Below are 23,306 nucleotides of genomic sequence, written 5' to 3'. Positions count from 1 at the left end.
AACCCAGAGCACTGTTAAGCCACCTTAGTCTAAATGAGTTCGATTATGTAATTTAGTAGACGAACAATTCTGTCTTAGTGTGTGTTGGTGGCATATTTCACACACACGGCTTCATAAGACTTGTATTTTTGTAACTTCAAAAAAATGATCATGGGATCAGGCATGATCACCATAATTAGAGTCCAACCGTTTAAATGTTGAGTTACCATGTCATTTCAGAGTATGACAGGATACTTACAAATACATGAACCTCAACAGAGATTGGTTAAGAAAGTACAATTTACAATTATTTTGCCTGATTTTGATCCATTGATTCAGTATTAAGTCATCATTTTTAACTGCCCTCCACAGGGTCATGTGTTACAATTATGGTGTGAATGCATCTTGACAAATTGGAATTGTCATCGTACCTGCCGTGTTGTGGCAGAGCGAGTGGTCAAGTGCAACAGACACAAGCTCTGGTGTTCCAGCAAGTCCAATTGGGCCCCAATGTTTCTTGGCAAGTTAGATTGCAGATTGTGCCGTAACACCTTGTACACCCTTAAAAGGCAGGCCTGGAATTTCACGAAAACCGTGGAGGCACCCTGGTCTTAGCCTTGGTGCCTCTTCAAAAGTTTTCATAGACTTTATTATTCTTCAATGGAAGTGCTCTTTTCAAAATGAAAAAGGCCTTGCCCTCTCAAAGATAAAATATCAGGCCTGTAGATTGGTCTTATAATTCAAAAACAAAAAAAATCAAGTAGATAATGCGGGAAAAAATGATATTACCTTTGCCCCAGTAGATTTTTCTTGAGACTAGTCTTTCCCGCTCCAGCCTGCCCAATGATCATCAAGCGCGTGCGATGTACCGCCTTAGTTCCAGAATTAGCAGCAACTTGAAACGCCGCTGTTGCTTCTGGCCCCCGGGAGATCACCTCTGATGGGACGTCATCTTGAACTATGAAAAAACAATAAACATTTTCATATTTTCTCTTTTGATTAAAGGAACATTACAGAATTGGTGAGAAAAGAACTTGTTTAAAATCACAGATTTACATTAAAAACTTACGGTCTAATGATGATGATAACAGAAATCATCCCTTGAAATGTATAAAATGTCATAAATAATTAAATGTTTGGAGTTTATCGCTCAGTGAGTGTAATATTCATTTATTGTTTAAAATCGATATCATGCAAAATGTGTTATCAGGTTTTCATTATTTTCTCGTGACCCAGATTGCCGATCGATCTCAAATTTCTACAGGTTTGTCAGTTTAAATTATGGTGGATCTCAAATTTCTACAGGTTTGTCAGTTTAAATTATGGTGGATTACATTACATAAAGTGCTTACACTGCCGGCAACTTATTTATTTATTTTTAATTTAATTTATTTTTTATTCTTAATATATATTTAGCATTTTCTATTGATTTTTAATTTTCTGCTTTTATTATTGCTTTGTGTACTATATTATGTTAAATCTATATTAATTTTATTGTGTACCCCAGGTGTGGGGCAACAGATCTACGGATCATAGTATGTATTTGCTTTTGTTGTCCCTTGCCCATCTTGGGGTATAATGTTGTCAATGTATTTTGTTTTGTACTGTTATGGCGAATAAAATAATAATAATAATAATAATAATAATAATAATAATAACTGATTTGTTAGCAAAAAACAATTCTGTAATGTTCCTTTAAAGCCATTACATGTATACACTTTCGGTAAACAGTATTGTCCAATTCCCACACATCGTGTATCACAACTTGTATATAAAATAACAAACCTGTGAAAATTTAGGCTCAATCGGTCATCGGAGTCGGGAGAAAATAACGGGAAAACCCACTCCTGTTTTCGCGCATTTCGCTGTGTCATGACATGTGTTTATAATAAATCCGTAATTCTCGCTATCGAGAATTGATATTGTTTTAATTTTTCTCAAAAAGTAAAGCATTTCATGGAACAATATTTCAAAAGAAGTCTTTCACCATTACCACTGTAAACCCTGTAAATTATTTGTAAATCTGTGAACTTTTTTTTTCTGTACCGAAAGTGTACAATGGCTTTAAATGTTTTTACAAGGAATACTTTCGTTTTGTTGGATACTCTTTCACATCTTTTAGACCATGCGACCTGTTTACAAAAACAGTCAACAGGAACATTCCAGGGCTCACTGGCAGGCAAGAACTTTCAACACTGGTCATAAATATGGGAAATTTAACATTTTGTGTCATTATTTCCACATAAATTCAAGAATTTTAACAAATAACAGCTGAACAAGTTTTGAGATACATGTATGTACAATCTGGATGAAATACAAGATTTTATGTTTTCTTCCAAAGTTGTGCTGAAGACGAAATGGGCCTGCAGGACTCCGAAGTTCAGGCCTGGAGGCTCTTTTCATTTAAAGGCAGTGGACACTATTGGTAATTACTCAAAAGAAGTATTAATTTTTAGCATAAAACCTTGGGGGAGAGGTTGGTAGTATAAAACATTGTGAGAAACGGCTCCCTCTGAAGTGGAGTAGTTTTCGGGAAAGAAGTAATTTTCCACGAGTTTGATTTCGAGACCTCAGATTTAGAATTTGAGGTCTCATAATCAAGCATCTGAAAGCACACAATTTCGTGCGACCATGGTCTGATGGTGCGACAAGGGTGTTTTTTCTCTCATTAATATCTCGCAACTTCGACGACCAATTTGAGCTCAAATTTTTACAGGTTTGTTATTTTATGCATATGTTGAGATACACCAACTGTAAAGGCTAGTCTTTGACAATTACCAATAGTGTCCACTGCCTTTAACATGATGATGTCACAGTATAACAGATGTTAAAAGTACTGAGTATGAAGTGCTAACACACATCGGTGTATGGATAAATAAAAAAAATGTATGGGTAAAACTTCATATTCTTTATCCCCGATGCAAATTTATCGTTGCGGTACCCCCTGCCAAAACATAGGATTCGAACTGCCTCTAGCTACTGGGCAACCTCGGTAGTCTAGTTGGTAAGACACTGCTCTAGAATTGCAAGGGTCAAGGGTTCGAATCCCACCAGGGGTTCAAAGACCAACGCGACCGATCCAAGGCAACGTGATCCTTTAAGCAATGTTCATAATGTAAGAACAGCGTTTAAGTAAGAACATGCGAGCTTTGCACAGCCTGTTCAACAGGTTTTTTTTTTACGATTTGGTTGATTTCGACCAAATAAATAAATAATTTTAATGAGGGAATAAAAGGGTAGCGACCAGTTCTTACACGCCGTTTAAAGCCGGCAGGGTCGAATTGCCGTGTGATAAAGGCCCGAGCCGAAGGTGAGGGTCTTTAGCGCACGGCAACGACCCTGCCGGGTTTTAAACGGACGTTTAAGAACGAGTCACTACTCTTTTATTCTCATTCATAAATGCCCTTTTGTTAAAAAACGTAAAAAAATACAATTACAGACACTTTGACAATTGAAAATTCGAGGTTTGAAATATTTTTTTCTCAAAAACTTTGTGAAGAGTCTGTTGCGCGTGGGTTGTGTGTTGCGCGCGCTTAGAAATAGATTACGCGCGCGCGCTTAAATAGATTACGCACTGTAACTAATAGCTATGAACTGTGTCCGCGTAATAATCTTGCGCGCCTGACTGCTGACACACGGAAGTCAGTCGGTCATAAATACTGGTCATTATCAACCGTTTAAACACCCCCACGTGACGCGCTCTCCACCAATAGGAGTAGGGAAACTGTCTAGGGTATTTATGAATTGGTAATAAAATTTTGATTGCTTAGTGTACAGAATTGGTCAGAACAAAAATTGTGAAGATCACAGATTTACATAAAACTTACATGGTCTAATGATGATGATAGTAGAAAACATCCCTTGAAATATTTCCGTCTGAAATGTTAAACTTGATGAGAAATAAATAAAACTAATTCCCTTTTTGGAGTTTAACGCTCACTGAGCGTTTTATTCATTTTTGTTTTTGTATCGATGTCATGCAAATTGTGTAATCGGTTTTCCACTATTTTCTTGTGACCCAGATGGCAGATCAATCTCAACTTCTAGAGGTTTTTCAGTTTATGTATTGGTGGATTACATGAAGTGTTTGAACTGTCAGCAACTGATTTGTTAGCAAAAACCAATTCTGTAAATGTTCTTTTACTTTTTACAAAGTTGTTTACTTTCCCCACCCATTTTATACAAACATTTTCATGCAGGGGAAACATTCATAATTGGGGATCGGGTTGGCTTAGCAGTTTATTTCCCTGTGGTTCAGCTCTATACAGGACAAGGGGACTTTGATTGGGTTTCAGTCCACCTGTTTTTAAGTGTTTTCCCTCGAATTGATGGTTTTCCTCCCACATATACGTAAAACTAAAACTAAAACTTCATCATAGAAAAAGGTTTCTACTGAAAACAGTGCACAAGACATTACTCACAAGAAAGATACAATAATAACAACAGTAAGGTTGAGTATCTTAAAAGGTACTTACTTGGTTGAACACATCTTATAGACACAGTCCATCCATAGAGATCCAGCACAACCCAAACTGGTTTACTAATGTCAACCGAATTGTCCGGTATTTCATATTGTTGCAGATGTTCATTGTTTATAAAGAACTGCACCACTCTCTCCTCCGTGTAGAAAAATGAGAAGAGATTCTCTGTCTTTGCCTTGTCTTCTGGGAGTGGCTTGGCCCACGTTCCAGGTACATGTTGCTCTGTGGGGTTCGGCAGTAGATACTGGGGTAAGGCACCTGGGTCAATGCTATCCGGATTCCGATTGGTCAAACCTGCTCGTAGCGCTCCATTCCAGCACGTCTCGTACTTGCAGAATTCAAACGAAATCTTCTGCCCCGCGGAGAGGGGTCGGTTGCTGTACACAATCGCGTGGCTGAAACTGTTTACGCGAGTTGCTCTCGTGTCCTCCTCTGTGAGTTCAATATTGCTTCCATGGCAACGAGGATGAAATCTCATCTTCGCTGGTAATGTGACTGGATGCCCTCCTTGGCATCAAAGTTACACGTGAGAGCAACATAAAACAATGATGATTTCCACCTTGACTCAAATCACATTTTGTCCGATGATTCACTTAGTTTTGTTGATTCTTTTTTCACCAAGTTTACTTAAAATGCATTGATGTTTTCCCTCTTGATTTTGAGCCTCATTTTCTTGAAATTTTGTTTGCCTGCAAATGAGGGGAAAAAATCATTAAAATCTTGTTAGTTTTTCGTTAAACCATTTTAAACAACTGAACACAAACTATACAATTTCTCTTATAGCCAAATTTACTGTGGAAACAATCACTGACAATACAAAGGTATGCAGTGTCTTAAATAAAATCAACTGTCCAGGTTTCTCCCAAGGATATTTCAAAACTGCAGGAAATTATTAACCAAATTTTTGAAGTTTGGCCAGATCACAGTGATCAAAATGTTTACTGCTTGGTGTTTATCTTTGGTTTTGAGCTGGGCAACCTTCAAAGGCATTCTTATGTTTGTAATGATTTTTGTTTTGCGAAATTAATGAATTAAATATTTATTAATATTTTTGTTTACATTGTAGGCCTTTGTGGCAAAAATTTCTGTATGGCGCCATCACTTTTTCATTCGATATGAAGTAATATAGTATTTAATTTACCTCAATGAGATTTTTGTACAAATTAGTGAAAAAGTGGTGGCGCCATACGGAAAGTTATCCCCTACGTGTATCAGCCAAAGTTTGGTTTTGTCCATTACATGTAAGTGATTTACGCCAATTGGTCCTAGATCATATAGATGAGTAGTTGCAATAACGTAACTAACCCTCCTGCCGGCGGCGAAGCAGGAGGGTTACGTTATCGCAACTTATAGATGTGCATTATCTTACAAATATTGGGAGAGCACTGAACAGCCGAACTGAATGTACATTAAATGCAAAACTTATTGATCAAAACATGTTGAAAAAAAAGAGAGAGATATCAGGCTTGCTTGCCATGCTTGCTAAAAAACAATGCTACATGATATATTTATAGCATTACATCAATTTTGCCATTGTTTGGGTGGTGTTTTGAATGAGTTATTAGTAATTGTAGCTTAGTTGAACTGGCACCCGACAGAATTTAATAAACTGAACACCTCACATTCACAAAGAGCTACGTACTAACAAAAAAAAACTAGACTATTAAAACTTACTAATCTTCTAATGCTACTCTATATAGTACAGTAGTAGACTAGTAGTAGTACTCAACAGTGTTCACGTGAGAAATATTGCCTTTTGTCATCTCTCCACCTGCATGCTAGCTGCACAGTTTGTGTCAGATATTTCCATTGCAATATTATTATAATCAAATTATTAAAATAACTTGCCTTGACCATTGACAATGCTCGAGTCTTGACAAAATCTAGCTTTGCCCAACCTGTCGACACTTTCTTTCCGGCAATATAACATCAATTGTAAAAAATAACAACTAAAGACACCCGACAAAAAGTAAAGACTTACTTGGTTATTAACTAGAGACTTAACTCCTACGATAATAGACTTGTCCGTAAACTGGACAACAACAGTAGTTAAAATCTCAACGCCATTTTTTTACCATGCAAACAATTAACTTGTTTAACCATGGTTTAACAAGTCAAAAACAGCTGTCAAATTCAACAAATGGAGACCGGTACACTCAACAAATAAATTCATGTTATTATCAAAACACTTCTAACGAGGGTATACTTACAATTCACGGTTGCTTTTCACAGAAAAAGTTGTTAGCTAAAAATAGACAGTCCAGCGGTTTGGGTCACTTACGTTGGCGGTGGCTGAAACAGTTTGTACCGTGTCCAGATCTCGCGCACGCAGCAAATCAACGGCCTGTTGGCTCTCTGCAGCTGCACTGCTGCATGCTGCTGGAGGTCCGTGTGTTAGCTAATACTGCGCCTTGGTGACTGAATTGTATCGCCACTGGTATGACGTCTCTCAGTGAGGTGTGAAGTCGGTCAGGTTACCATCGGAAATCGATTATGATTCTCCAAAACGAGCGGGGTAATATTTGGTAAAATTTTGATGCTGGATGTACCCTACCGTTTCGGTCTTTTCCATTAGGGAAGAAGATGCATTTTTTCCTCTTGCAGTTAATTAACTCTTATTAAACAGAGTGCCGATAAATGTAAAGTATGAAAACAGATGCCTTAACCATAGACCCCCCAACACTTCCCCTATGATTTTTGTAAATCTATAGACCATGTGAACCGTTTACAATAAGTGTGACCTTGTACCTGTACTACACTGGTCCTATGGAAAAGTTGACATTTTGTGTCATAATTTCCACGTAAAACCAAGAGTTATGAAAGTAAAAGCTGGACAAGTTTTGAGATGTGCCCTCTTTCATCATATCAACAGTTGATAAGAATTAGACAGTGCAATCTCCATAAACTTTAAGATTTTATGTCTTCTTCCATTGAGCTGTGTACAAATCATGCCTGCAGGAAGTCCAGGTTCTGTGGCTCTTTTGTAAACATGTGATGTCACAGGTCACATCTCGATCTTGTTGTTTCCCCCACCCCTTATTTTTTTAAATCTACGAATTAAATTGATTATTGTTTCACTCTAAGCCATTTGTGTGACACGCTTTATTGAACCATAGACTAGATTAAGGGTATTTCCTTACTCTATGATTGGACTACCAACATGGCTTGTTTGGGCTGGCTACGGCTTTGGCTTCATCAAACTAAAGCATTCTCTATAGCTGTCGGTGAACCATCCTCTTACATAATCACCCTCAATAGTATTCAATACACCATAAATACAAATGAAAGACAAGCAATTAATTTCAGTCCATCATTATTTGAATGAATTGCAACACACTTTATTACTATTCCATACAAAATGACATACCAGTGAGTCCCACAGACTTGGCATTTTTGTGGATTCTTTGCAACATTACTCCAGAATGTTTCCTACAAAACTTTGAGGGGAATACTTTGGTGGGAATTGATATAACTGGGCAAAGAAGATTGTCTTTCCAAAATATTTCCATTTCGCTCACATACATATCAGAATCAGATTTCGATTGCTTGGTTAGAAAAAGTGTATCTTTCATTTAAAATGTTGGCAAAATATTTCCATTTCGAACACATTTTTGGGGGTTAATTTCACTATAAACCTACATATCAGAATCAGATTGAAACTGCTTGGTTGGATAAAGGGTGTCTTTCATTCCATCAGAATCAGATTGAAACTGCTTGGTTGGATAAAGGGTGTCTTTCATTCCACTCTTCCTGTTTTTGCCTCAACAACAAGTTTCTTACTGTTGACAGTTTACATCACTTTGTGTTTTCCCTTGGTTTGTTTCATTGAGTAGTATTTCTTTCAGTAAAAGTTGCTAAAGGTTTCACATGTCTCTTGTTAAAAACAAATTGTGAAATATTAGAAAGTAACAGCTATGCCGCTAAATCATTATAATATTAATAATAATAATTGTGGGGGCTAATCGTCCTTACACGCAGCTACAGCTGAATTGCGAAGGACGCGGCTACAACGTGTTCGAGAAGCAGGCATGCAAGGGTGCATTCAGCAGCCAGCCACATCAACCCATTATGACCACGGAGCACAGTCAAGATCGAAAGTGTTTGATTTTTTTCCTGAGGGAGGAAAACCGGATAGTCTGGAAAACCCTCACAGCAGAGAACCAAAGCACAACTCAACTCACATATGGCCCCGACCGGGAGTCGAACCGGGGTCACCTTGGTGAGAGGCAAGTGCTTTGTCCACTCATATCACAACTGTTAAATTTGTAATCTTTATATACCGGTAACTGCAATCATGAATAATGCAAGTGTTTGTGTCTTTTCATCCCACTACTTAACAACAACTTGTTTTTGAAGGGGCACTAAGGTCAAGCATGACCAAGGCAATGGAGGCCATGACCTCCGTGAAATTCCATGCCTGGTTCTTGTAATCATTAAAGTGTGTGGATAGGGAGAAGTTTAGCAAGAAGTTCCTTTTACTTCACATCATCTTGACTTCACAATCTGCCATACAATCCAGGTTTCACAAGTAAAGTCTGAGCTGCAAGATATTAAAGATACACCACACATGTACATCAAGTCTTTCATCGTTCTGACATTTTTCTCCTCCCTACATACGGATTCCTTTCTTCTTTAGGTCTTTCTTCCTTTTCTTTTCTTCTTTCTCAATTTCTAGAACCATCTTCTGGAAGCGGCTGCTTCTTGGATCAATGGCGTATCCGAGTTTGTCCTTGGCTTCTTCAAGGAGACGATTGCGCTTGGCTGTCTGCTCATCGAGCACTACTTGTTTCTGAGCCAGCTTTTTGTAATACTCCTCAATCATTTGAGGCATCTTTTTCATGTTAGCTGCAATCAACGCTTCCCTGTGTATAAAGAATCAGAGTGTTATATTGTTTAATAAAAATTGTTAAAAATACGCTCTATTTAAAAATATGCAACTACGCTGCTACATTGTAAGAAAAAATTTACAGGAACAGTGCTTTATAGTTTAAAGTCACCTGGAAATAGAGATTTTTTTCTTTCAAACATAAGAGTATATGCTTACGAACAATAAAACAGTTTTTTTAGTAATTGTTTGTCACGATTTATATGTTTAAAAAATATATAAAGTTGTTTGGGGGGCTGACTCCGCCTACCCCTTTTGTGACGTCAATCGAGGCAGACTTTGCCTGCAATGCGTATAGTAAACACACGTGCAAAGTACATGTACGTCCAAGTCGTGAGTTGGTACGTTTCAAAAAGTGTTTTTCTGAATTCAGCAGCAATACACCTGGTCAGCATTGCCAGAAAAAAACCCAACAAATCTTTTTTTGAAACGTACAAACTCACGACTTGGTCCGTACATGTACTTTGCAAATGTGTTTACTCTACGCATTAAAGGCAAAGTCTGCCTCGATTGACATCAAGAACAGCGCCCTCTTGGGTCGGGGTCTACTCTTAAATTTGTAAATAACATAAGAACTGATTTTTTAAAACCTTAGTTAACTGTTTATTCACATTCCACTCATCAAAACACATATATTAGTATAGTAGCAAAAGCTTTATTTTGAAAAAATACCACTTCCAGGTGACTTTAAAACCAATGTAATTCACTTTCTCAGGCATTGAATGAAACAAGTACATGTATAATGCTCTTAAAATGATAGCTAATTTTGTTGAATAACCAGAGCTCTAACGTAAAAGATTTTGGTATCATGCCAGTGGCGGCAGGATATGGAAATGTTTTAATTTAAAACAAAAAAAAAGGGTACCTGTGCGGTGCCGTATTAATGATTAAATAATTAATATTTATTGACAAAACTGTGCTGACCGTTTCTTTCTTTTCTGATCTTTAGCATGTTGTTCTTCAGCAATTTCTAACTGCATTTGTTGCAGAGAAGGATTCCATTCTTCTTCATCCTTGATAATGTTCTCAAGCTCAGACCGAGTTGGCCACATAATGCTCGGGTCAACTCCTGAAGCTTTGCCCTCCATGGCGTACCGTTTCGCAAAATGTTGCCTCGTTAACTTCCATTTCGGCGTTTCTTCTTGCTGCTCAATTTTGTTCACATTTTCTGTCTCTTCCTGACCACCATATGATGCCGATTTGGACTTGAAATTGCTACAAAACCTTATTCCGTACACTCTCGCAGAGGCACCACAATTATATGAAGAATTTATCCTGATTAAACGGGGTGAAAACATTGAAGAAATATGTCTCGCGCATTTTCCTGTGGAGGCCGCCATCTTGGTTTAAAATATTATTTTCAACGCATGAGGGCGCTGTATAACTTGAGTGGTAAAAAAAAATCAAGTAGTTCGTCAACGACCATCATAAACGGACATGCCTTGTTTGTGAATAGTGAGTGTTTCGCCAACAGTAAACTTTTTTTATTTTGGCGCGAGAGTAATTATTTTTATTTTCACGAGCAGTTTTACAGCTAATCTTGAAAATTTAAACATAAATTCTTGAAATAAGAAAGTATTGCTCTCCAAAAAATACCTACAAAATAAATAACAATGAATTATTATGCTCTCCAAAATAAAATAAGGAAACTGCTCTCGAGTCGAGAATGGACTTGCAGATATTTTCTAGAATAACAACTGAAAAAACACTAAAAAATAAAAATGAATGGGATAGTTGGGGAAAACTTTTAAAAGAGATCAATTGATCAATTGATAAAACGAACATTGGGATTTTCACCTGGGTAAACCAAGGAGGTACAAATAAATCCATGGGTAAATCATAGCTATATTAAAAAAAAAAGAAAAAAAGAGGACCAATTCGTCACCACACAACAATCTCGCTTGTTGATTGACGGTCGTTTATGGTATTTGACTACAACTTGAGCACCAATATCGTGCTCGTGCCCAAGTTTTCTTTTACAACCAACACGTTGTTTAAACCTCCTTCCCAAATCATACTCCATGTCCATTGACAAAAGTAACGGTAACACCTGGATACGAGGTTTCATTTTTCGGGAAGATGGCGACTTGCGTAGAGGAGCAAAAAGATGCGATGAGTAAAATTAGTTTCTCAACTAACGGGCTGAAAATGAGCGTTAAATCCTACATTTTTATGACAATAATTTGTTTTTGGAGTGTGATAAGTGTTGCCACAGAATCTGTGCCTCGACCCCGCGGTGTATCTTTAACGAGTGAGTATGGTCGGAGTGCAAAGGAGAATAACGCTAAAAAATGTACCGGCATATTTTGCCGGAAAGATCTCATTGATTTGAATGAACGGTTGTGAGGCGGCTAATCAAAGCAACCACAACACAATGATTGTCAAGCCGGTCAAGTTCCGACACAATTAAAAATTTAAAGGAAAACAAAAAAAAGGGTATCAAAAAAACAAAAAGGCATTTATGAAATTATGGAACTGTTGTTTGATTAAATCAGCAATTTAATGATGAACAGTGGAGTAGTGATGAAATTTATAAAAGATTTTCTCACTCTTCCCATCCAAGTCAGTATTCACTCATCAACACCATGCTAAGGTTTATCGCGAATAGCAAAATATTAAGAGAGGGCGCTGTTGAACCCAAACAAATAGGCGATGCGTGCACGAGTCGCGCAAACTGCCCCATATGCCTTCCCACAACGCATTGCGGTTCTGAATCGCAATAAACCTTATTGACAATATTGTTGAATTTGAAATTAACAAAATTTTGACAAAAGTTCTGTATCCTGCCACCACTTTTTCACTCAGTTTTACCAAAAGGAATATCACTTATTATATGTGTCGTGAGTAAATAATATTTGTTTCATAACGCATGAAAAAACTGGTGGCATATAAACTTAATTAATGACTTATTTAAAGTTTTCAAAACATTTTGTTAAACAATTGGCAAAAGTTAAAACACCAGTGGTTTGTTGTAACCCCCTCAGTCATTATCGTACAGTCTACTACGATCTTCGGAAGGAAGGAGGAGGGTTACAATTATCATATCGAACTATGTTCTGCACGGAAATATTTTGTATTAAATTAAAAAGAGATGATAGGCATGGGGTCTACTAATTGTATTATTTGCATCTGAAAGTTGAGTTTTTAGATTGTTTTATTTATATAACCAAAAATTTGCAATTCATAATTTCTATCTTTTTCATGTCAGATGAGCCGCTTTATCGTGATACAGAATGGTTCACCTGCTTAGATGGATCAAGACGGATTCGTAGGAATCTAGTGAATGATGATTACTGTGATTGCATTGATTCATCGGATGAACCAGGTAAGGTAGAAATGCCCAATAGCAGGCCTGGAAGTACACAAATGTCATGCAGGCCATGGTCTCCGTTGCTCCTGGTCCACTCCCGGCTGCTGCTTCCCAGATTGTATCGTAAACTTGGGTGTGACCCCTGGCTGCAAAGCAGCTAATGGTTATGGCTTCTGACTGGCACCCCAAACAAAGATTTTGACTAATATGGGAGACCGCCAACATAGGGCTGGAAAGCTTAGTTGGTAGAGCGCTGGTACATCACTCCGGAGGTCAATGGTTCAAGTCCTACTCCATTCAATTTGTCTTTGTTCAAATCCAAAATATTTACGATACTTACTAAGTCAGTTCCACTTGTGGTTAATAAATAAAAAGCGACGAATACTCTGTTTCTGTTTCGTCTTTGTGATTCAGGTACCTCAGCGTGTCCGCTTGGGAAATTCCATTGCAACAACAGGGGGTTCCGACCTAAGTATATCCCCACATCCAGAGTCAACGATGGCATCTGTGGTAAGTTATGACATGAATGTTTTGTTATGAATGTTTTGAATGTGGTGTTACCGCAAACTTTTCTATATGAATGTTTTTCTTGTTTTAGTAATTTCCCTCTGAACCAGTGTGTTACACCTCCTTGAAAACTGCGTCTGAATAATAAACCTCTTAAGTTACAGCAGAACAAATTAATAATAATAGTAATAGTAATAGTGGTTTATGTGTAGTTCTCAAATCCACCACATTAACTACCCTGAGTCACTGGGCCATTTATTTCATTCCTTGAACCATCTCAGTTTCCTTGGGAGTATACAGCTTGTAGTGCCAAATAGGTAGCACATCAAGCTAAATCAATCACACCTAACCCTGGCTGGTAGCTACCCATTCACCCCTGGGTGAAGAAATCATTGAGAGTTAAGTGTCTTGCTCAAGAACACAAGTGCCATGACCTGGATTCGAAACCACAACCTGATGCTGGCCAGTGCGCTTCATTTTTTAAAAGGCAGGGGCACCAAGGCATTTTCTCCTTGGTAAAGAGCACCCTAAGAGGAAGTGGTAAATTTCTACTGAGCATTTCAATGGCACTAAGGCAATGACCAGCGGGCACGGAGGCAATCGCCTTTGTTGCCTCCATGAAGTATCAGGCCTGCTGATCACTTAACCATCTTTTGGGTCCAGTGCACTAAACCACTCGACCTCAACACATATTATTAAATACTCTAACATCAACTCTGGTTTTTGCTTGAACAGATTGCTGTGATGCTTCCGATGAATACAAGGGGGAAGGGGCAATAAAATGTGTTAATAACTGTCGTGAGTTGGGAAAGGCGGACCTGGAGCGCAGAAAGCAAGAAATTATTCTGATGAACCAGGGGTTTGAAGTCCGGCAGGAATACATAAAGCAAGGTGCTGAGAAGAAGGTTGAGAGAGAGGTAGGGAACAGTTTGATCAACTTGATTTTGTTAGGGCCCAATTTTTATGGTTCTGCTTGCCATTAGCAAAGAATCAGCGGATGCAGGGAGTTCCACGCCATCCATCAACGCCAAGCATATTTCACAGTTCAGCAATGAATATTGTCTTGTGTACTCCACAATACCAGGATTTTTCGCTTACACAGTTAGTCCTCAAACTTTTTATTTTTCCTTTTGTTAATTTGAAACTGAAGAGTACTGGTTGAAAACCAGTTTATTACCAGTTATTTAACCACTTTTATCAACCAAATTCTGTTGTTATTTCTGTAGGAGTCAATTACAAAACTGAGAGAAGAAAAAGAACTTGCTGATCAGATTAAGGAAGAAAAAGACAGTAAGTAAAATTTTGTTTAACCAATTTGTTTGCTCATCAAATCTTTAATTATTGTTATTATCATTATAAAGACCTGTCACCACAGGAGTGTCCAGACTTGGTTTCATCGAGAAGAAAATTCCTTGACAAACTGTAAACTTGAAAGAGTTCTGAGATATAGTGCTTTGTGGACAATCAGCTTGAAGATGATTCGTTGAGAGATAGGGAGCCAGTGAAGTTGTTTCAGAAATGGGGTGATAGACGAGAGTTTCTAGACAGTGTTACGATGTTGGCTGAGGTGTTTTGAAGGCACCAGGATGACATTCTATTGGATATATTTTCCCCCATAGAGCTCAAGCAGGAGGCTGAAGCTCCAGAGACGGAGGCAAAAGATGCCCACAAGAAACTGTGGGAAGCACAGCTGGAACTTCTCAAAGCAACCAAGGAGAAGCAAAAGACTAGCGATGCTTTCGATGAGTTAGACCTTGATGGAAATGGACGGTAAGTCTGAGAGATTGACGGTGCATCCCCACCCCTGCTTGCTCCGCCCCCAAAGAACCCTCAGTGTATTACATTGATGAGTGTACATATTTGTAAGTAAGATTGTTTTCTTAAGTATGGACACCAGCCCACAGAAATCTGAGAAACGGTTCAAGCATGTATCGTTTGTGTCAGATGCAACTGTTTTGGGGTGAAAAATTATCACACATTATTTCAAAAAGAATCCTTTCTCAAAATAGTTGATACTATCAAGTGTAAGTATTAAGTTTATATGGTAATAAGTTTTTGGAGTATTGACCAATCAATGACCCTACCCACCAGTAATTTTTTTACTCTATCTTAAATTATACTTTTGTTTAATTTATCTGCTGTCTGCAGAGTCTCTCCAGATGAGCTTTTAAATCACAAGGAATTTGACGCTGACGGAGATGGAGTAGTGTCTGAGGATGAGGCTAAGGTGAGAGTTGGTTTATCTTTTCAAGCTACTAGGACTTGACTTATCAGTTTAGTTTGGAACAAATTTAACTTTCATACATCAAAGTAAAGTCGTCATATTACAAAACTGTTATAACACTGTTCTAAAGGTTGCTGTGATTTTTTTGTTTTAAAAGCACGCCCACTTTACACAAACATGCCCTAACGATTTCCAGAAGCCCATTGGCTTATTATTATACTAATTTGTTAAGGACTCGTTTGCGAACAAAAATTAAAAAGTGGACATAAAGTCTTCCACATAATATTTTTAATCGACACACTTTCTATCATAGAAAAAACCATTGAACAATTGAGTGATTTTTGCTAAATGTTAAACTTTGGAGTCGGACGTTACCAGTTACCAAAATCTCATGATCATAATCATAATCAAAATTGATCCACCCCATTTATTTGTTACATGCTCCATAAATGGTTTTTAGGTTGTACTGTCAACCCTATTCAAGAACTGATATTAAACCCAGTAATTTATGTGAAACATTCCCAATGCTCTCAAAGAACAGATCCCTAACATTTACTAAACCAAACTCCATCTATTTCAAATGTTACAATCTCTATAAATTGGTTTGCATTCTGTACTACCATTGGTCTCAACCCTCTCCAAAAGCCCTAAACTTAACCAGTCCCTCTATTTCAAACATTACAATCTCTATAAACCTGTACTGGCATCGGTTCCAACCCTATCCAATAACCTAAACAAAACCAGTCCCTCTATTTCAAACATTACAATCTCCATAAACTGGTTTTCAGGTTGCACTTGCCGCAGTGGAGCAATTAAAGGCAACCATGTCAGGTCCTGTATGGGACACCCTCAGGGACAGGTTAAAGTCGTTAGATCAGGTATTATTATTACATTCCATTTTGCATGGCTCTCTGTTTCAGGCCGTCCTTAAAGGTTTGGATCAAGCTCAAAAATCCACATTCACTGACATTATCTGGCCGTCCATCAAGGGCAAGTTCATATCACTGCAACAGGTATTAACTCATTTGTGTTCCTATTAATTAATTGACAGATCCATTAAGCTCCTCCCCTAATGCATTTGACAAATCACAGCCTGGAGCATGCATGCAAAAAGTCTAACGCGTTTAAAAACCGAAAGAAAATTCCCGCTATTTGGATTGCTGAGTTATGCCTTGTTTGCAGGTGTGTGTGAGTAGGTACATAATATCCAAATCGGGGACCTTTAACAAATATAGTCCACGATATGGGAAAGGCCCACAGTTGGAAAACGTTTACAAAACCAAACTGGGGAGGTAGTGCTTTCTGCTCTACCGGCCAGGCTTCGAATTGATGATACCCAAGCCTACATTCGTATGGACTGTGAAAGGGGTAACCCTGTTTCCAGCCCTAGGAGTAGGTGGCAACGGCCTCTGGAAAAACAAAAACAATTGTAGCCCACACCTTGAGTGGCCTTCAGGCCTTGTGTGTCTGGCGACTTGCATAAAAAAAAAGGGGGTTCAGAGTATAAACAAAAGATGGACAATATGAGGTTCAAGGTTGCAGGCGTGTACACACTTGTGCGTGTGGGGGGGGGGGGGTGGCAGGGCGTTGTTGATGTCTATTTGCTTTGATGTGGGCGGAGCTTAATGGATCAATCTATTGTTGTTTGCCAACTGTTTCTCTCTGGCGGGATTTTAGCCAGAGAAAAATAATGCGCACTAATTGTTTTCAACCAAAATGTACTGGCTTTTAAAACTTGTTAACTTGTACTAACTCTTGATACGTGTTAACTTTTTGGATTAATGTTTCTGTAACCGTATTGCTGCAGTTTCAGTCTTTGCATTTGTTCCAATTGCAAGAAAGGATCACAGATTGATATGTAAGCTGCCAAGTAAAAACCTTCAACTGCTGAGTAAAACCAAGTGAACTTGCAAGAACAGAAACTAAATTAGACCCCTTCCTCCACAGAAGAACTTACATAGTGATTGGTAAAAGGGTTTATTGGCCATTATCAAAAGGAGTAAAACCACACAGTCAATTTAACTATAATTCACACAATGAGGATCAGTCAAAAGAGACCACATTTCCAATCACTCAAGAATTTAAATATACTTTGCATATCAGGCAGATGAGACCACACCCCTACCCTACCACTCAAGAAGAGGGTGATGGAGGAGAGATTCATGACTTTAAATATAATGTGCTTAACAAGGATAAGTTAGGTTAGACCACACCTGCTCACAACTCAAGAAGAGAGTAATGTAGGAGAGATTCATGAATCTAAATATTTTTGGCATAACAAGGATCAGTCCGATGAGACCACACCCCCTACCACCCAAGAAGAGGGTGATGGAGGAGAGCCGTATGAAGGAGACATGGGTGACCCCGGGGACGACTACGACCCGGGAGAGGATGTGGACGATGCTGGGGATGAGGAGGATGATGACGAGGAGTATGACAAGGACATGGACGAGGAGGCGATCATGGAGAAATATCGACGGAATCAACAAGAGAAAGAGAAGAAAGAGAAAGGAGGGGAAGATGAGGAGGCCATGCCGGAGTATGATGAGGCCACTCAGGTGCTCATTGAAGGTAAACATTGGGTTTGTCCTACCCTCTTATATTAGCCAGGTTCATACATCCTGCGAGTATGATGAGGCCACTCAGGTGCTCATTGAAGGTAAACATTGGGTTTGTCCTACCCTCTTATATTAGCCAGGTTCATACATCCTGCGAATGCTTCGTGCGAAGGGAATTTCTATGCGTCATAAAGGGAAATGCAGCTCGCACAGATTGTTGCATCACTAAAGTTTGCTTCGCGTTCGCAGGAAGTATGAACGGGCTTTATAGACCAGGGCCCAATGTCATAGAGCTGCCAAACTAATGATTTTGTGCTTACTGTGCGATATCCGTTTTAAAGCGCTGCTTACCGTTAGTACTAAAAAAGGCATGTTAACCTTCAGACCTTAGGAAAATGAATGACGTCACAATGCAAATCCATGCTGAACGTGCAAAATGGCCGCCTAATTTTCTTGCTTACCCGTGAAATACACTAACACCGTAGCAAATTGTTCTGCTACAGCACTATCAAATTAGGGAAGTGGGGAAGTCTTGGGGAAGTGGTTTCCAGGGTGAATGTTTATAAAACAATTGTTTTTTTGATAACAGCCGATTAACTGTGAAACTGGTAAGTGGAATTCAGGGATTTTGGTTGATCGGAAAGTCTTGTCATGTAACTTTTATTTGTGAAAAGCATGACCTTCCAGGGCACTTTCTGGCAGGCAAGATACTTCACAGATTTATATTCATTTGGGGTTAAATTTCGTTAATGATTATGTTTTTGTAGCTGCCGATATAGCACGAGACGACTTTAAAGCAGCTGAAAAGAGATCCAACGATATTAAAAGATCCATCGAAGATCTGGAAAAACTGCTCCGAGTCGACCTGGGACCACATCAAGAATTCCAACCTTTACAAAACCAGTGTTTTGAATTTACAGATAGAGAGTAAGTACATGGGGAAAACATCTCTTTTGACAAATTTTTCTTTTTTTCAGAAAATATAAATATAATGCTATGAATGGCGTTATAAGTGAAAGATTTTGCACATGTCAATAATTACGTGATGAAATCTCCAACAAATTACAAATTTTCTAGTGGTAGGACATCTGTAAAAAACAAAACACACATTTTCATGTATCAGCTGTTTTACTAAGACCTTACTGTACGGCGCCATGAGCATTGATCGTTAGACTATGCCCCCATATAAATGTTACGATTGATTGATTGATTGATAGATGTATAACAAAAGATCTATTCTAACCATTTTCATTTGTTTTCTTCCTACTCAGATATACTTATAAACTGTGCCCCTTCGACAAAACCAGTCAGAGGCCAAAAACAGGAGGTTCAGAAACGTCGTTAGGGTGAGTTTTATATTATAAATCCTGCCCTTCTGACCGTGCAAGTCTAGCGCAAATTCTAAAATTTGTTGGGACCACTTTGGTCCCAAGTAGCCACCCATTCATTTTGAATGCCTTACTTTGTTCCACTGAACATTTTATGTTGCTTTAATGCTACCTGAAACAAGCTTGTGCACTTCAACCGTTTCCAATGTTTGAATATGCCGGGAGACTTGCACAGTCTATCATTATTATTATTATTATTATTATTATTTTTTATTTATTATTTTTTATTAAACTGTTACCTCCGGACTTGGCCATGGTTCCCTTCCAAAAGTTTTTCACAGACTTAAGATTTTAAAATGGAAGTGGCCTTTGCAAAATTAAAATGGCCTTGAAATTCCAAGCCTGTTACAGTACACAAAATAATACTAACTAGGGTGAAGGGTTTTTGTTTAATGGCTTTTTTGACACCGTGGATCACACTATTTTGCTCCAGAGAGTACGTGATACTTTTGAGTTTACAAGGTAATGCCCTTACATTGTGCCAATCCTATTTGAAAACAGACCACAAAATGTTCGCATTGGCAATTCTACATCAGATCCAGTTGTTCATGATTGTTTTGTTCTCTTTCCGGTCAGTTCTTGGCACTTTTATGGATGTGTGCGCTTTTCCGCTTTATAAGTTTTCATTATTTTTTGCAGGACCTGGGGGCAATGGGAAGGTCCAGTCGAAAATAGATATATAAAGATGAAATATTCTGGAGGTAAAAACTGCTGGAATGGACCAGACAGATCAACGATGGTAAGTTTTATTTTACAAGCACATGGCACTATGAGTGCTAACTCATAATGTAGCTAGCTTCCCTTCCTGGTCCATTTAGAATGGCCTAGATTGGCCTAAAGCTTAACATAAATGGAAACATGACCGTAAAAATAGTTTTAGTTTTTCTTATTGTGTGCCTTCTGTTTGGTCATTCTGTAAAAGATATTTTCCTTGTTAAACACACTTCAAGTCTCATTCTTCTCTCCAAACTCTATCCCTAACAAGGAAGAGCTAAAAACAATTGGGAAAATCTGTTTCAATTTTCCTGATTGTGTGTCTTCTGTTTTGGAAATTCTTTAAGATGTTTTTTGCTAAAGTAAGTCTCGTTCTTCTTCCAAATCTACACCTCTCACAGGTAATACTACGATGCGGCACAGAAAACAAACTGCTAGCAGCAAGCGAGCCAGAACGTTGTACCTATGAGTTTGAGTTTGAAACTCCAGCATTATGCACAATAAAAACAGATCCCCAAACGGGGGAGACAGATAATCACGATGAACTATAACCAAAGCACGACTGTCTTTCTACTAATGTGTTCATAATTTAGGTAAAGCGTAAGTTAGGCATGATTGGTTGGGTACAGTATTGGTTAATTTTGCAAAATGTTGTTCTCTCCCTGTTTGATTGGAATAAACAATGGTAATTTTTGTAAATTTTGAACTGTTTGTAAGTTGAATAATTGAACTTGGCTCTCACATGCGTTCTTCAAAGACTCAAGTCTTTTCAGAGTTGAAAGTTTCTATCATAAGAAATGGTTTGAAAGATTTTGGGTGAAATTACACACAACATAATATGCCAGGATAGGAAGTAAACATTGCTAGTAATTTTGCGAGTACAACAATGTGTAAATCTCTAAAGGGAAGAGCTGATGTGTTCTTAACGTTTCGAACAGTATATTCTGCTCGTCTGCAGGAGAAATCTGTGACAGTTAACTAGTAGGGCCAGGCAAACAAATCTTAGTCCAAACAGTTTTGTCGTGAGTGGAAAAAAGTGGAGGATTGAGGTCACCTTTGGGCAAGTTGGTCTAGTGAGTGACTTAATTGAAAAGTCTTTTGCTTTGGCACCTTCGACAAAACTATTAACTCGGGGTGATGAAATCCTTTGATTGAACCATACCATATCAAAGTAACCAATACTGTACTAAGTCTTTAAAAATTATGTTAATAATTCTGGCGGACTTTGCCAGCGTAGATCGTGATGTTACGTATTTTCATAAGACATTTTTTCACATGAGGGGGATATTTACAGGTTTTGGTAGGGAAATCTTTTGGTATACAAAATTTGTTATTTCATCTGATTTGTTTTGTTCGTCTTTTGAATATAATGTGGGATGTTTAGGTTGCTAACAAAATTTAGTTGTGATTGTGATCGACACTAGAATCAGAAATGTGTCCAATCCGTTTGATCTCACTTAACTTAAAACAAAATTGGAATATTTTCATTCCCTTTTAGCTTGAAAAATTTCTCTGGTGATATTTTCTGGAATAAAATACCCCAAACTCCCAGAGTTTATAACTTATAATTATGTTTGTTTCTCGTAAAAAACTAGATTTAATGCAACTGCCCTCTCAGGCATGTTCCCTGTATACCAGTTATAATCACAGCACTGTAATCAACAAAGAGACCAGACTAATTCTCTACGGGCCTTGTTATCGTGCTACGGCCATTTTGGTCATGCTCTCTGTATACCTCATATAATCACAGCATTGGTACTCAATTAAAGAGACCAGACTAATTGTAATTCTCTGCAGGCCCAAGTATTACAAAATCTAGTAATTTAAAGCCTTAATATTTGTAGTGTGAAAACGTTATACATATTTTTTGTGTATCCGCAGTTTGATTAAATGATGTAAATTTTATCATTACAAAAGACCACACGACAAACTGCAGTAAAAGTTCAAGTTAAGAAGCAGAGTTTTGAGACCAAGACCGACTTCCTCTTTCTTCAAACAAATCTACAGCGACACGCGGCGACTGATGCCACGCGGCGACTGATGCCACGCGGCGACTGATGCCACGCTCACCATGTTTGTGGTCATTCGGTTTACGTTTTATTGCCGCGTCGCCTAAAATGCGCACTTCACACAGAATTCCACACGTTCTATTTCTAGTGGTCAATACGCACAAATTTACCCAAACCTTATAGTGTTGTAGCATTGTGTCCGCCATACCTCAAAAAGGCTTATGGCAACCTCCTGCCCAACCAAAAATGGCTTTCAACCCCGAGGATCAAACCCGTGATTCAAGTTCAGTGTTGTATTGTTTGGTTTAAAACCCTGTAAGGCAGGAATGAATGGAAGAACCTCCAGAGAAAAATGAATACAGACTTGTGTTAGTCTTGTGTGAACATGGTTTCTTATTTGCAAGACTAGCACTAGCCATAACTGAATAGAATTTGTGAAGGTTTTGTGAGCAGTGGGAAAGACGACACTGGTCTTGGACTCCTTCATGGAGGTACAAATTTCTACCTCCATTGGTCTCCTTGGAAAGCACCTCCAGGAATTTGCATTATCTAACTGTTTTCCTTTGAAAAAAGGTCCCCACAACGAATTAAATTCAGGACTTTATTTCAATGTTTTGTATTATAGCATGTGAAATGTGTTTATCATTTATAGAATGTTAACTATGTTTATTATTTGTGGTTTACCATACACTGATGTTCAAGCATAATGTACCAAGTGTGGAACTAAGAAAAAAAGAAGCTGACACAATGCAGGGTCTTCAAACACTGTAGAATTCATATGCCCACACAGTTTACTTTACAGTGTTGAAGAAGTTAGTTTGTTTTCCCTTTAGTGCACAAAACAAAGGAAGTTCCACTGAGTGTATATAACACAGAGCTGTGGGCAAGTTTATGCATTCAAATCAAAGACTTGACAAAAGAGATCAAGTAAACTGTTATCATCGGGGACGGTCATTGTACAAAACCACTGGGGACAACGCTAACAAAAGAAACTTTCTGAAAAAAAACATTGGGAAAACAAAAGGGGTTCATTTGCAATGTACTTAAATGTTTGTGGACCTGAGAACAAAAGAAGTCCACATAATGTGGGGACTTGAAACACTACACCTTACCGGGCGTTCACACAGTCTTATTTATAGTGTTGAAGATCTAAGATTTTTCTTAAAGCCATTGGACACTTTCGGTACAGAAAAAAAATTAAAAGTTCACAGATTTACAAATAACTTACAGGGTTTACAGAAGGTAATGGTG

General features: G+C 38.2%; 3 protein-coding genes across 3 annotated transcripts in view; 1 reads left to right on the top strand and 2 right to left on the bottom strand.

Annotated features, from left to right (window-relative positions):
* The window catches only part of LOC117297937, a 39,664-nt gene extending 32,786 nt beyond the window's left edge, over positions 1-6,878 (bottom strand). The window contains exons 1-3 of the mRNA XM_033781129.1: positions 6,671-6,878; positions 4,455-5,149; positions 769-937 (exon numbers count right to left, since the gene is read on the bottom strand). Of these exons, the coding sequence (XP_033637020.1) occupies positions 769-937; positions 4,455-4,938 (653 nt within the window). The 5' untranslated portion in view covers positions 4,939-5,149; positions 6,671-6,878. The remainder of the gene's footprint in view (positions 1-768; positions 938-4,454; positions 5,150-6,670) is intronic.
* Positions 6,879-8,616: 1,738 nt separating this feature from the next.
* Positions 8,617-10,676, bottom strand: LOC117297855 (growth arrest and DNA damage-inducible proteins-interacting protein 1-like). The gene is made up of 2 exons (XM_033781017.1): positions 10,270-10,676; positions 8,617-9,322 (listed from the first exon to the last, which is right to left on the bottom strand). The coding sequence occupies exons 1-2, from the start codon at positions 10,641-10,643 to the stop codon at positions 9,070-9,072; spliced, it is 627 nt and encodes a 208-aa protein (XP_033636908.1). The 5' UTR covers positions 10,644-10,676; the 3' UTR covers positions 8,617-9,069.
* A 725-nt stretch (positions 10,677-11,401) lies between these two features.
* On the top strand, positions 11,402-23,284 carry LOC117297644 (glucosidase 2 subunit beta-like). The gene is made up of 13 exons (XM_033780784.1): positions 11,402-11,596; positions 12,554-12,670; positions 13,070-13,165; positions 13,898-14,079; positions 14,389-14,452; positions 14,782-14,932; positions 15,311-15,389; positions 16,307-16,399; positions 17,669-17,957; positions 18,712-18,871; positions 19,216-19,290; positions 19,972-20,071; positions 20,448-23,284. Exons 1-13 carry the CDS (start codon positions 11,425-11,427, stop codon positions 20,595-20,597), a joined length of 1,728 nt encoding a protein of 575 aa, XP_033636675.1. The 5' UTR covers positions 11,402-11,424; the 3' UTR covers positions 20,598-23,284.
* Positions 23,285-23,306: the final 22 nt, after the last annotated feature.

The sequence above is a fragment of the Asterias rubens genome, chromosome 12 (assembly GCF_902459465.1).
Source record: "Asterias rubens chromosome 12, eAstRub1.3, whole genome shotgun sequence".
Lineage (NCBI taxonomy): Eukaryota > Metazoa > Echinodermata > Asteroidea > Forcipulatida > Asteriidae > Asterias > Asterias rubens.
This window is presented reverse-complemented; position numbering and strand designations above follow the sequence as displayed.

Excerpts from the sequence above, each read along its gene's own strand:
- LOC117297855 (XM_033781017.1), bottom strand. The coding sequence starts at position 10,643 with ATGTTTTCACCCCGTTTAATCAGGATAAATTCTTCATATAATTGTGGT. Across the intron at positions 9,323-10,269 it reads GATCAGAAAAGAAAGAAACG|GGAAGCGTTGATTGCAGCTA; the intron begins GTCAGCACAGTT and ends CTTTATACACAG.
- LOC117297644 (XM_033780784.1), top strand. The coding sequence starts at position 11,425 with ATGGCGACTTGCGTAGAGGAGCAAAAAGATGCGATGAGTAAAATTAGT. Across the intron at positions 14,453-14,781 it reads GATTAAGGAAGAAAAAGACA|AGCTCAAGCAGGAGGCTGAA; the intron begins GTAAGTAAAATT and ends TTTCCCCCATAG. Across the intron at positions 19,291-19,971 it reads GGTTCAGAAACGTCGTTAGG|GACCTGGGGGCAATGGGAAG; the intron begins GTGAGTTTTATA and ends TATTTTTTGCAG.